This window comes from Camelina sativa, chromosome 3 (assembly GCF_030686135.1).
Source record: "Camelina sativa cultivar CO46 ecotype springtype chromosome 3, ASM3068613v1".
Classification (NCBI taxonomy): domain Eukaryota; kingdom Viridiplantae; phylum Streptophyta; class Magnoliopsida; order Brassicales; family Brassicaceae; genus Camelina; species Camelina sativa.
This window is the reverse complement of record NC_141882.1, coordinates 22,975,796-22,989,973: the sequence shown is the minus strand read 5'-3', so window position 1 is coordinate 22,989,973 and position 14,178 is coordinate 22,975,796. Positions and strand designations below refer to the sequence as shown.

Below are 14,178 nucleotides of genomic sequence, written 5' to 3'. Positions count from 1 at the left end.
AAGATTTAATGATGGTCAATGAGAAGCTTGACAAGATTCTCCTAAGCCAATCAAAAACCATTCACTTCATTAGTGAAGAAGAAGCTCCAGTCCAAGAAGGAGATAGGGAGTTTGCTGAGTTGTGTTATTTGCAGAACCAAGGAGGAGGATACAAAGGCTACAACCAAGGTGGAGGATTCAAGCAGAACAACCTCTCTTATAGGAGCACCAATGTAGCCAACCCTCAAGACCAAGTCTATCCACCTCCTCTGTCTCAACAACAAAACAACTATGCACCCAAGCAGCAGCAACAAGTGTTCCAGCCCTAATTGTGTCCCCCACCAGGCTTTCAGACTAACCAAGGCCAGGAGCAAGACCTAAGAGCAATGATACAACAGCTGTTGATTAGGCAAACCAATGGGAAGATTGAGGCAGCAAACAAAATTGCTGAGCTGAACAAGAGGATAGAAGATATTTACAGTGAACTTCATGCCAAGTTTGACACACTGACTTCCAGGATTATGACTATGGAAAATCAGCAAGCTTCTGCCCCACAACTTGACCGTCACAAGGGCAAAGCTATTGTGCAAACTACTGAATTTGCCAATGCTATCAATCTTTGCAGTGGAAGAGTCTTACCAACACGGCTATGAGCACATCCCAACACTGAGGACAGTGGAATTCAGGAAGGGGAGGGTTTCCAACAAGAAGAGACTCAGAATGAAAACACCGTCGAATTCGACGCACCACTCGACCACTCACTCGATCGATTAGGTGGTCGAGTACCCGATCGAGCTGCTTCTCAGGAAAAAATCAATCCAGTTACCTCCAAAGAAAAAGAAGTCCGGTTCATTCCTCCTCCTTACAAGCCTCCACTACCTTTCCCATGAAGATTTAAGAAACAGATGGTTGAAAAATACAAGGCATTGTTTGACAAACAAGTTAGAGAGATTGAGCTTAGGATGCCTCTAATAGATGCCTTTGTGATGATCTCTCCTTACCAAAAATTCTTGAAAGATGCTGTGATGGAAAGGATCAAAGAAGTTCAAGGGATGGTGATTCTCAGCCATGAGTGTAGTGTCATAATCCAAAAGCAAGTGAACCCTCAAAAGCTAAGAGATCCTGGTTCCTTTACTCTACCTTGCTCTATAGGGCCCTTAACCTTCAATAGATGCCTTTGTGATTTGGGAGCCTCAGTAAGCCTAATGCCTCTATCAGTTGCTAAGCGCCTAGGGTTTACAAGGTATAAGCCATGCAACATCTCCTTGATCTTAGCTGATAGATCAATAAGATTATCACATGGTGTTTTGGAAGATCTACCAGTTAGAGTTGGAGCAGTGGAAGTCCCAACAGACTTTGTAGTCTTGGAAATGGATGAAGAACCAAAAGATCCTTTGATCTTGGGGAGACCTTTCCTGGCTACAGCAGGAGCAATAATTGATGTGAGACAAGGGAAGATTGATCTCAACTTGGGAGAAGACCTCAAAATGACATTTGACATTGTAGAGGCTATGAAGAAACCAACAATTGGAGGACAAGTCTTTTGGGTTGAAGAGTTGGACAAATTATCAGGAGAATTGATGGAAGAGCTAACAGAACTACTTTGACCAAAAGTGGAGAGGAAGGGTTCATCCATAAAGAAACCAAGGCCTATGAAGATATATTGGACTCATGTGGAGGGTCACACCATCCAGAGGTTTTTGAGGGGTTACCAGCATTAAGAGAGGAAATCTGGTCAGTTCAAACAGCAAAAACGGATAGCTCGACCACCTACTCGAGCATGCACTCGACCGAGTGCACTGCCGAGTCCTCCACAGACGACTGGTCTGAACTGAAAGCACCAAAAGTAGAGCTAAAACCTCTCCCATTTGGGCTAAGGTACGTTTTTCTAGGTGAGAACTCTACTTATCCTGTGATAGTAAATGCTAACTTGGGTAGGGAAGAGCTTGCTTTGCTAGTTGTTGAGCTAAAGAAGTTTAGAAAAGCTATTGGTTATACTTTCGATGACATTAAAGGAATTTCACCTAGTCTCTGCATGCATAGAATCCACCTTTAAAATGAATCCTACTCTAGTATTGAACCTCAAAGAAGGCTTAACCCCAACCTAAAGGAAGTAGTCAAAAAAGAGATTCTAAAATTGCTTGGAACTGGTGTGATCTATCCTATTTCTGATAGTACTTGGGTCTCACCAGTCCACTGTATCCCTAAAAAAGGAGGAATCACTGTAATAAAGAATGATCGTGATGAGTTAATTCCCACTAGAACCATAACATGACATAGAATGTGCATTGATTATAGGAAGCTTAATTCTGCTACTAGGAAATATCATTTTCCCCTTCCATTTAGTGATCAAATGTTGGAAAGATTAGCCAATCATACCCATTACTGTTTCTTGGATGGATATTCTGGATTTTTCCAAATTCCTATTCATCCCAATGATAAAGAGAAGACAACATTCACATGTCCATATGGTACCTTTGCATATAGGAGGATGTCATTTGGATTATGTATTGCCCCAACTACATTTCAAAGGTGCATGATGTCAATCTTCTCTGATCTTATTGAGGATGTGGTTGAAGTTTTTATGGATGACTTCTCTGTCTATGGAGATTCCTTTTCTTCTTGTCTTACTAATCTATGCAGTGTTTTAAAGAGATGTGAGGAGACAAATCTAGTCTTGAATTGGGAAAAGTGTCACTTCATGGTTGAAGAAGGGATAGTTCTTGGTCATAAGATTTCAGAGAAGGGTATTGAAGTTGACAAAGCAAAAATTGAAGTCATTGTACAACTTCAACCACCAAAAACAGTCAAGGACATAAGAAGCTTTCTTGGTCATGCTGGATTTTATAGAAGGTTCATCAAGGATTTCTCAAAGATAGCTAGGCCATTGACAAGGTTGCTTTGCAAGGAGACTGAGTTCAAATTTGATGAAGATTGCTTGAAGTCTTTCAAGGAGATCAAGGCTGCTTTGATATCAGCCCCAATAGTCCAAGCTCTAAACTGGGATCTTCCATTTGAGATTATGTGTGATGCTTCAAGCTTTGCAGTAGGAGCAGTTATAGGACAGAAGAAAGATAAGAAGCTGCATGTTATTCACTATGCAAGTAGGACCTTGGATGATATTCAAGGAAGATATTCAACAACAGAGAAAGAGCTTCTAGCAGTGGTATTTGCCTTTGAAAAATTCAGAAGTTACTTAGTAGGGTCCAAGGTAATTGTGTACACTGATCATGCTGCTTTGAGGCATATCTACTAAAAGAAAGACACCAAACCAAGGTTGTTGAGATGGATTTTGCTTCTCCAAGAGTTTGACATGGAAATAGTTGATAAGAAAGGGATAGAGAATGGAGTAGCTGATCATTTGTCCAGAATGAGGATAGAGGAGGAGATTCCAATCGATGATTCAATGCCTGAGGAGAAACTGATGCAAATTGGGACAACTCGGCCTCCAACTCGACCGCCTACTCGAACAAGCACTCGGCCGAGTATGTTTGGGCACTCGATCGAACAGGATGAGATGGAGGAGTGGATGGCACTTGAAAGTGAAGATCTACCTTGGTATGCTGACATAGTCAATTACAAGGTGTGTGAAGAAATCCCAGCAGATATGGACCCTTATAAGAAGAAAAAGCTCCTCAAGGACATCAATGGATACTATTGGGATGAACCCTACTTATACAAAAAGGGATCCAATGGGCTGTTTAGGAGGTGCATAGCAGAAAATGAAGTTGAAGGAGTGCTAGGGCATTGTCATGGTTCTACTTATGGAGGCCATTTTGCAACTTTCAAGACAGCCCAGAAAGTCCTACAAGCTGGTTTATGGTGGTCTACATTATTCAAGGACACTCACAAGTTCATCACAAAGTGTGATGCTTGCCAAAGAATGGGAAATATCACAAGAAGGAATGAGATGCCCCAAAACCCAATTCTTGAAGTTGAGATATTTGATGTGTGGGGAATTGATTTCATGAGACCTTTTAATCCTCCTTCTAATGGGAATGTCTACATATTAGTGGCAGTGGACTATGTCTCCAAGTGGGTAGAGGCTATTGCCAACCCTACTAATGATCACAAAGTGGTTCTTAAACTTTTTAAGACCATAATCTTCCCAAGGTATGGAATTCCAAGGAATGTGATCAGTGATGGAGGAACACACTTCATCAACAAGATCTTTGAAGGAATGCTAAGGAAGTATGGAGTTAAACACAAGGTGTCTACAACCTACCACCCTCAAACAAGTGGGCAAGTTGAAGTGTCAAACAAATAAATCAAGGCCATTCTATCAAGAATAGTAGGAGCAACAAGAAAGGATTGGTCTAGTAAACTTGATGAAACACTTTGGGCCTATAGAACAGCTTTCAAGACACCTATAGGAAGAACCCCATTCCAACTGGTCTATGACAAGTCTTGCCATCTCCCAGTTGAAGTTGAGTACAAAGCCCTATGGGCAATCAAACTTTTGAACTTGGATCTAGAGACAGCACAAGCTAAGAGAAGCCTTGAATTGCATGAGCTTGAGGAAATCAGATTGAAAGCTTATGAAAACTCCAAAATCTACAAGGAAAGAACTAAAGCCTTCCATGATAAGAAGATTCTCATCAAAGACCTACAGGCTGGAGACCAAGCTTTGATTTACAATTCAAGACTCAAGTTATTCCCTGGGAAGTTGAAAAGTAGATGGGGAGGCCCTTTTGAGATAAAGGAGATCCTACTATTTGGAGCTGTCACACTTCTCAACAAGGATGGTAGTGAGTTCACAGTCAATGGTCAGAGAGTTAAGAAGTATTTGGGAGAAAAGGAAACACCTGAGAAGTGCACAATGCTTCTCCAGGATGCTCCTTAAGCCTAAAAGGGCATCAAAAGTCAAGCTTAGTGACTTTAAACAAGCTCACTAGGGAGGAAGTCCCTAAGGTATCCCTGTATATAATGATTAGGATTTTGTTCTTTTGATATTTGTTTTGGTGTTTTCATGGTCGGGGAAGCAAGGGAGTTTAATTAGAAGAAGAAAAGGAGACTCGCGGTCCAGCTCGACCCCCACCCCCCCACTCGAGCACGTACTCGACCGAGTCCCGGTCGATTCCCATCGTCGAACTACCCCAATCTCCACCTCCAAGTCATCAACAAGACCCCAACTACACTTTTGACAGCATGCAAGAGGATGTGGACAGTTTCTTCTCCAATCCTTAAGGTACCACAATCACCTTCCCTTGTAAATACAATTGCATTTGATGTTGTGTTTTGTTTTTTATCTTGAATCCTCTTACAAATTTCTTTCACACAGAGGACTGTGTGATTTAAGTTTGGGGGAGGGTTTGAGATAGCATTTGATGTTGTGTTTTGTTTTCTTATTTCAAATTTTTAGCATCATCATGTTAGTATTTGCATAGCATCTAAGGCATAGAAAAACCCTAAAAATTTGAAATTTTTTGCAAAAATCTTTATAAAAAAAGAGTGTTCATGTAGTTTGCATTGCATAATAGCATCTTGTTTAGCATGTTTCATGTAGGATTGTATAATATTTGCATTAGGGATCTATGATGAGTTTTGCCTTGTTAGCTTGTTTAATTCACTAGACTAGGATCAATGCCCAAGTTAATAGTACTTTGATGCTAGTTGAGTGGTTAGAAGCATAAGATTAAATCAAGCCTTGAATTCCTGCATTGCATTTGGTCTAAATTGAAGCATGTTGTGATTTGATGTCATTTCCTACTTATAAGAACTTAATATTGACTATTAAATATCAATGTGTGCATTGCTTTAAACTCATGGATATCATATACATATTTGGATCATCTTTCTCCTTTTTACCACTCTTGTTGATCCAAGTAGCTGATTGAATCATTAAAATCAGTTTCCAATACCCTTAACCAACCCTTCTTTCAAGCCATGTTTATTCTTGTGTGTGTGAGGCCTATTTTTGGGATTGAGTTTGGTAAAAAGTGTTAGGTTTGAACTGACAAGAATAATGCCTTGTGTAGTTCTATTTTGCATTTTCCAAACTAGATAGGACTAGGTGATTTCATTGTTGGGTTTGGGATTTGGTTGTTTGAAAAAGAAAGAAAAGAAAAGAGGAAAAGAGAAAGAAAAGGTTAGAGTCTTTAGGAGGGGAATGTGTTTATGTAAAATCAAAATCTAGTGAAAGAATGGGAAGTATGATATTGTAGAAGATGGTTTCAGTCAAAGAAAAGAAAGAAAGAAAAAGAAGAGTATAGCAAAATGCTTTTATGTCTTAAGAATAAGAAGAAAAAAAAACCATAGCAAATAAGTAAGAATCTCCCATTCCACTAGAAAGATCAAATAAGAAACCTCTCCTAAGACTTTAAAATCAAAAGAGAAAAGGGTGAAAGAGAAGAGAAGAGGTTAAAGGGTAGCACTAGGATCAATTGGGTTTAGATTGATAGGATAAACACTTTGGGTGCCTTTGGGTAGACAAGGTTTTGTTCTTGTATGTGTCTAAGTGTTCTTACCTTTAGCATTCTTCTAAAGCTCAATCCACTTTTATGAGAGAACCTTGATATTGATAAGCCCCACTCTAAAGAGAGACCATCATTGTCTCTGAACCTTTTACTACCAAGCCAAATGAGTTTAAGCATTGCATAGAATTGATTCATGTTCTTGATTAATGAATGTTAAAGGAAATGGTTGATTTGAATGCATGTGGACATCTAAGGCTCAAATCAGTAAAGGTTGTGATATGCTCGTCTAAAATCTTTAAGTACAACTCATTCAACTTGCATCATAGTACTAGTAACTAGGACATTGATTCTAGATGGTCTATTTGCAAGCTTTAGGAGCTGAGATCCCACTTTCAAACCTCACCTACCTTCTTATGTCTTGTTCATTTGCTTGAGGGCAAGCAAAGACTAAGTTTGGGGGTGTTGATGTTCATATATTTTACCCTGTTTACCCTTAATATATTCACATCTTTTGCTATCCATTTTGACCATTATTGCATAGCTTTAGGACTGTTCTTGCATTAGAGTTTAGTTGCATTGCATTTGCATCTTTTCATGCATAAACAGGTGATTTTGGAGCTTCAGGAGCATGGAAGCAATGCTGAGGAGAAGTGAAGCAATCATGAGGAGAAAGCAAGAGAGCTAAGGCTGAAGAACCAAGGTCCGGAGTCCAACTCGACTGCCCACTCGACCAGACACTCGACCGTGTGCTGAGAGGGACTCGACCGAGTGGGAGGAGCACAAGAGGAGCCAACTCGACCGGTCGCTCGACCGAGCACCAGGTCAAGTGGGTCGAGCCGCCTGGCTATTTTGTCTTTTAGCGTTTTTAGGGCTTCCACTACTTTTTCTATCTAAGGGCTTGTACCTGCAGCCACCAAAGAACCCAGCTTTTTAGAGAGTCAAAAACCTAGTTTTTACCTTTTTGGGAATTATTCCTTTTGCACTTTTATTTTCTTAAGATCTTGTACTTCTTTTAAAAGGAGAAAAAAAACTAAATTCTTCAATATTGTTGGTTTCATAACTTTCAGACTATTGAGAATTTGAGTTTGATTCTTTCTTCAATATTGTCGATCTTTGCTTTATCTATCTAATCATGCAAGTTTCATCATTTTCTGGGTTTATGACTTTGATGTTCATCATGTATGCTTGTGAGTAGTTGCTTAGGATCTTGAGGATGGGTTAGGCTGGGTTGTGTTTAAGGTTTGTTTGATTTGGTCAAGCTTGATTGTTGTAGATCTCTTCTAGGCTAGATGTTCTTAATGCTGATCCTATATCTGAGAGGGTAGGATCTGATTTCAAGCCTCTTAGCATCACACCAATGTCTAGGGAGCATAGATAAGGCTAGATCTAGAGACTATCATTAGGCTTGCTAAGAGATTAGAAGTCTTGTTTGATTTTTGACATATTGCTTAATGCCTGCTTGTGTAGATTCTTTACTTTGTGAGAACAAGTCTAGAGAGGCATGAGTTTGATTGTTTCTTGCCATGAGAGTGGATTAAACATGTCTTAGAAATATATGTCTAGAGATTAGCTCAAGTTGTTTGAGATTTGTTGACCAAGTTAGATGACCTCAATCATAGTCCAGCCCATGAATCCCTCCTCAAGACCTTCCTTGTTTATTGATTTCTTAACTTAAATCTTGTTGTTTGATCGTTGTTTGATTTGTTTTGGTATTGCTCTGTTTTTCTTGTGTTGCTCTGTTTTGCGTATTTGTCCAGCTCGACCCTGCACTCGATCTACACTCGATTGAGTGCTTGCTCAAGTTCCAACCCAGAACTTGTGTTTATGATTTGTGTTTTTCCTGTTTCATTCTAGTTGCATTTCTGTTGCATTCATTTAGTATCATGTTCATTACTTACCTTGCATTAGTTCAATACTTGCATTACTATAGTTTCTATTTCTGTTTTAGCTTCATAATTGTCATAATCATTCTGTTCTATTTGCATTTAGCTCCTAGCTCTTGTAGTTTTACTTTCTGCTCTTTACATTTCATAATAGGATTGTTAGTGACAAACATCCTTTACATCTGGCTTGACTTAGACTCATATGCACATCTTGATTGTTCACAAACACTCAGATTGGATTGACACCTCTTATATTACAACAACATAAGGGGAATTGAAACACCCTGTCATCCATTCATTCATAAGTCATCATTCCATACATCATTCATCACCACACCCACAAAAATATGTGTTTCACCAACTCACTCTCTCACTTTCAAGTTTCAACGCTAAAAGGAACATTCAAAAGAACATGAAGGAATCTCCTATAAATATACAAATACGTATTGTTACATCTCCTCTATGTTTTGAAATGTGATGTAACATTTAGACCTTCCCAAATTTATTTTTTTCCAAATCATAGAAGGATAAAATGCTGTAAAATCAATACAATAAATGTAGGATGTGTTTCTCTCCAGTATTGACACATCAACTTTTTAGTTGAAGGAGGAGCTGACACATCAGTTAAAATGTGTAACCAACCAGATTATGACAATTAATACAGATCAGCACTAATCTTGCTTACATGTCATCATCATTCCATTGATCTCACCTTTCTCTACCGCATCATTACAAGATTGGTCTTCGTAATGGGCTGTGTTTCATTTTCAATATTCTTCAATTGGAGCTTTGGGCTCTCTTATACTTTGTTGGTCCACTGACGGTTTTGATTGACATCAAAACCTCTGTTTCGATAGGAGTATTCTTAATCGCAAAAACAACTATGCATGAAAAACAAATAAATTTTTTCTTAATGGCAATTATATTTTTTTTTACATTATTACATTACCTACATAATTTGTTTTAGCTCATCTACCAATAGTATGTAGCACAATCACTAGAATGGATCGAAGTTGCTAAAATAGATTTTTTAAAAAACATATAACTCACAAAAAGTCACTTATTCAATAAAAAATGCAAACAAAGTCAATGTTATCAAAACCTGCATGCTAATGATTCATTTAACAAGTTGATCAACAAGTAAAATCTAAAAACAAATACCAGATAACATTTATCATATCATTTATAACTTATAAAATCTTAAAATAGATAGCCAATTAAATTTAAATAATACAGTTAAGCATTTCATGTCCAGTAAAAAAAATCCTTCTATGTTCCACATCACATTTATCATTAGTCAATAGTATTAATTTGTGATATTAACAAGTTATGATTAGTTAAGTTATTCATTTCTTTTGTTTATTTTTGTCAACGCTTTGGTATTCTAAATTTGAGAACAAACCATACATTTGCTTCTCGACCAAAAAGAAAAAAAAAAACTATACAATTGCTTAATTTATATTCTATGAATGAGCTACGTTAATCTCTCAAGCTTTTGTGGAGGATAAACATCAGTTATTGGATTCTTGGAGCAACATACATAAACTTTATGTATTATCAAACAAAAAATATCATATGTCTATCTTATTGAATGCATTTACTATGAATATAGATATGATTTCTTCTACGGTGATGATTGCAATGTTTGATTTTCGTTAAGCCAATTATACAATTAAATTTATCTGACTTAAAATTTAAATGCATAAGTCATAACAAATACTAAGAAATTACAAACCATTGTAATTTCTATATTTTATCATTGTGTAAATCATAACTTTTATGATTAATATAATTTCAAAAAATTTTAAATCATATATTTAACATCAAATGTATTAAAAATGTATTAAAAACATCTGGCGGCATCGCGCGGGTCTAACCTGGTATTAGTAACCTGGTATGAGATAATTAAGGCTGCTTTAATCATATATTTATATCCCAAACTTCTATGAAACATCACATTTTTGTTATGTGCTGTTCTTAAATAAGGTTGCTACTATTTATAATAAGATTCCCTTTACCAACAATTTTTCTTTTTCTTTTTCTCAGGGGTTTTACCATATTCCCATATTATACCTCAACTCTTTAATAAAGCCTTTTAGAAAGGTGCTCGGTGAGGTATGCCCTTTCTTCTCTTCTTTTTTGGGTAATCTCGGTTGCTCTCAATCGAAGGTGTCCCTGGAGATACCACAGCCGCTGTTTCGCTGCGTTGGTTGTCGACTCCCACTGAGATTCCATTGATCAAACCGTTACAAACTCCGGTATTACAGATCTTCGAAGAGTCACCAAGCGTTCCTCTCAAAGAGAAGGTCAGGTATGGGTCACCTCCATTCTTGACACCATCAAGCTGAACACAAAAAAATGATTCACCACAAGAAACCTTAAAAACCATTTTGCTAATGTAATTGAACAATTCAACATTTAACAAGAAGAAACCTTTAAGACCATAACATTTTCACTTTTACATTTACCTTGCAAGCCAAAGAACAGAAGCCGCACAAATCAATGAGGTTACGAAAACAGATCTGACATATTTTGTCCAAGCTTGTACCAAGTCGAGACTGAGGTCTCTCGTTTAAGAAGAGGATCTTAGCACCGTTGATAACATAATTCTGAATACAAGAGACATCAATATGTCTCTCAATCTCACACACTCTTACCACATTATGATACGAAGATCGTCGAATCTGCAACCACAACAAAACATATCATATATATCATGTTAGAATCAAACAAAGGTGTTCGACGAAATTCCTCAGAGAGATGATGAAACAGAACCTGAACAACACGATGGTCTCTGTGATGAACCAAACAGTAAGAGCAAAAGGCATTGCCTGAACAGTCCAAGCAAAAGAAATTACATTCGCTCTTACTCCATCTTGCGTGAATCGAACAAGTCACAAAGTAGTCAGCTCGAAGCATTGGTGTTAGCCATGGCGGAGTCATCACGTCATCGTTCTCCATTTTTACTATCGAACTCACCTGAAATCAAAACGACCCACGAGATCAATTTCTCCAAAAACAAAACCCTCTAAAATCAAATTAGAAAATTATGGGAAAAAAACACGGATTAAGAAGCAGAGGAACAACCATTGTTTGATTCCTGATTTGTACGAGACGAGAAAGTGAATCTGAGAAAGAGATGAAACAGACTAAAACACAGGGGGGATGGAGAATATAGCCGCCACAGTTTTGGTGTGGGGTTTAGAGAGAGAGAGAAACATAGAGGAGGAGGAGGAGGAGGACGAAGAAGACGATGAAAGAAATTTATAAGGAAGAAGACTGAAACGAAAAGGTAGTTTTTTTTTTTACTAAGGCGGTTGGTCTTTATACACATTTTTATTTACATATTAGTCAAGATTATTACCATACTTATACATTTGAATCCATATGTTTTTGTTTAGCTCAAAACCCCCTTAGTTTTGTTGAAAAAAAATATTTCTTGTACATATCATTATTTATTTTGAAAAAAAAAAAAGTACTGTACATATCATCACTTATTTGGTTTTTAATATAAAATACATGTATATTATCAATTTTATGTAGATTTATTTTGTAGATAATTAAATGCTTGATAAAATTAGTCAAATTAATACATGTGACATTATTTTTCGCGTCCCCTGTTTAAAAAGGAAAAAAGTACATTTGTGTAAGATAATGTATCATTATTGTATTGATGAATTATACTTACTAGTATTATTACTTTTTATGGTTCTTTTTTATATTATTCATTTTTTACATATCTTTCTATGTTATTAAATAATTTTTACATTTAGGTCCTCTATTTTGTCTTTTTTAAGTAAAACCACTTATACATACTGACAAAAATACATTATATCAATTTTGGTAAGTAATCCAAAATTGGTCAAACTAATTAAAATGCAATTTATTGTTTTTGGTGAGTGTCATAAAGTGATACTTTTTTTTGTCGATAGCTTTAATTGATTAGCCTAAAACAGCCAATGTGAAGGTACATCGTTTACAAATAAAGTTATAAAGTGATATTATGCCAGAAATATTATGCTCTGAGAAATAACAAGTGGAATTTGTGGATAAAACAAATCATTACTATACGGCCAAAAAGGTCATTTATAGATTTTGATACTTAAAACACTTAATGCAGGCTTGGTTTACTAAGATAGTTCCTTTTTTTTAATCAATCATCGGCCAAATCTGGTGTGATGGTGCATTGTGCATTAAGGATATTGGCTAATACACTAATGTCACTTCACAAGACCGTTCCTCTTTATACTATTTATTCTTATTTACATATTATTCCATATAATTATAATACTTTTATATTTGGGTTCTTTGTTTTTGTGCTTAACTTTGAATCCCTAAATAAAAAATAAATTTGTATCAGAGTGCTATATATCATGAATCTTCTTTCGTTTTAGTTAGTTATTATCTAGTGTCGATGAAAATTGTCAAATTTATATTTTATTTGGTTGGAAATCAAATGCAGGTTAAAATTAGAAAAATAAATGATAGTTATTTTTCACGAAGCATGTAAAATATAAATAAATTTTACATAAATAAAGTGTGATTTTTATCATTATGAACAAATGAGATTTACCAATAAATATTGCTTAAGTGGTCCTTATTTAGTTCTTTTCACTACTGATGTTATTTACTTATCTTTTTAATTTTTATGTTATTACAATACTTTTACATTTAGGTCCTCTAGTTTTTCATTTAACTAAAACCTCCTATTTTGACCAAGATATATATATTTATGTACATCATCAATTTTGTTTAGTTATTTAGAAACTAAACTTGATTAATTTTTTATAGAAACTTTTGCTTTTTCCATGTATTAGAAAGTGATATTATGTCAAATAATACATCATCAAATGAAATACAGTATTACAATATTTTAAAAGAGAATTTGTTAGAAATGTCATTTTTGACATACCCTTTTACAAAAATACCTCATTTTGAACATTTTCATTTATTGAAGCAGTAAAAAGCTATGTTACTCTTTCTATGGTCAAAATACGTGACATTCCAATGCATTTGACTAATTATAGGAGTTCTGGTTGAATTTGGAGTGTTTGGACACCACTTTTACCCATTTTGTTCCGAAACAGTGTAAAGCCAAGAAAACATTGATTCGAACCAGTAAACAGCTTTGTTACTGTTTCTAGGGTCAGAATGTGTGACAATCCAATGCATTTGATTAATTTTAAGAGTTCGGGATGAATTTGGAGTGTTTAGACAACACTTAAACCCGTTTTATCTAAAAACATGCTTAAACCGAGAAAACATGCGAAAACCGAGAGAAAACATTGATTCGAAGCAGTAAACAGCTATGTTACTTTTTCTAGGGTCAAAATATGTAACAATCCAATGCATTTGACTAATTATAAAATTTCGGGATGAATTTGAAGTGTTTAAACACCACTTAAACCCGTTTTACCCAAAAACAGGCTTAAACCAAGAAAACAGGCTAAAACTGAGAGAAAACATTGATTCGAAGCAGTAAACAGCTATGTCACTCTTTCTAGGGTCAATATATGTAATAATCCAATGCATATATCTAATTATATGAGTTTGGGTTGAATTTGGAGTGATTAGACACCAATTTTACCCATTTTGTCCCGAAACAGGCTAAAACCGAGAAAACATTGATTCGAAGCAGTAAACAGCTTTGTTACTGTTCTAGGGTCATAATGTGTGATAATCCAATGCATTTGACTAATTTTAAGAGTTCGGGATGAATTTGGAGTGTTTAAACAACACTTAAACCCGTTTTATCTAAAAACAGGCTTAAAACCGAGAAAACAGGCTAAAACCGAGAGAAAACATTGATTCGAACAGTAAACAGCTATGTTACTCTTTCTAGGATCAAAATATGTAACAATCCAATGCATTTGACTAATTATAAGATTTCGGGTTGAATT

The 14,178-nt window shown here is 36.0% G+C and overlaps 1 protein-coding gene across 1 annotated transcript; it reads right to left on the bottom strand.

Annotated features, from left to right (window-relative positions):
- Positions 1–10,177: 10,177 nt before the first annotated feature.
- LOC104773999 (protein RGF1 INDUCIBLE TRANSCRIPTION FACTOR 1-like) lies at positions 10,178–11,572 on the bottom strand. Its single transcript, XM_010498668.3, has 4 exons — positions 11,366–11,572; positions 11,054–11,257; positions 10,747–10,962; positions 10,178–10,622 (listed from the first exon to the last, which is right to left on the bottom strand). The coding sequence occupies exons 1-4, from the start codon at positions 11,366–11,368 to the stop codon at positions 10,374–10,376; spliced, it is 672 nt and encodes a 223-aa protein (XP_010496970.1). The 5' UTR covers positions 11,369–11,572; the 3' UTR covers positions 10,178–10,373.
- Positions 11,573–14,178: the final 2,606 nt, after the last annotated feature.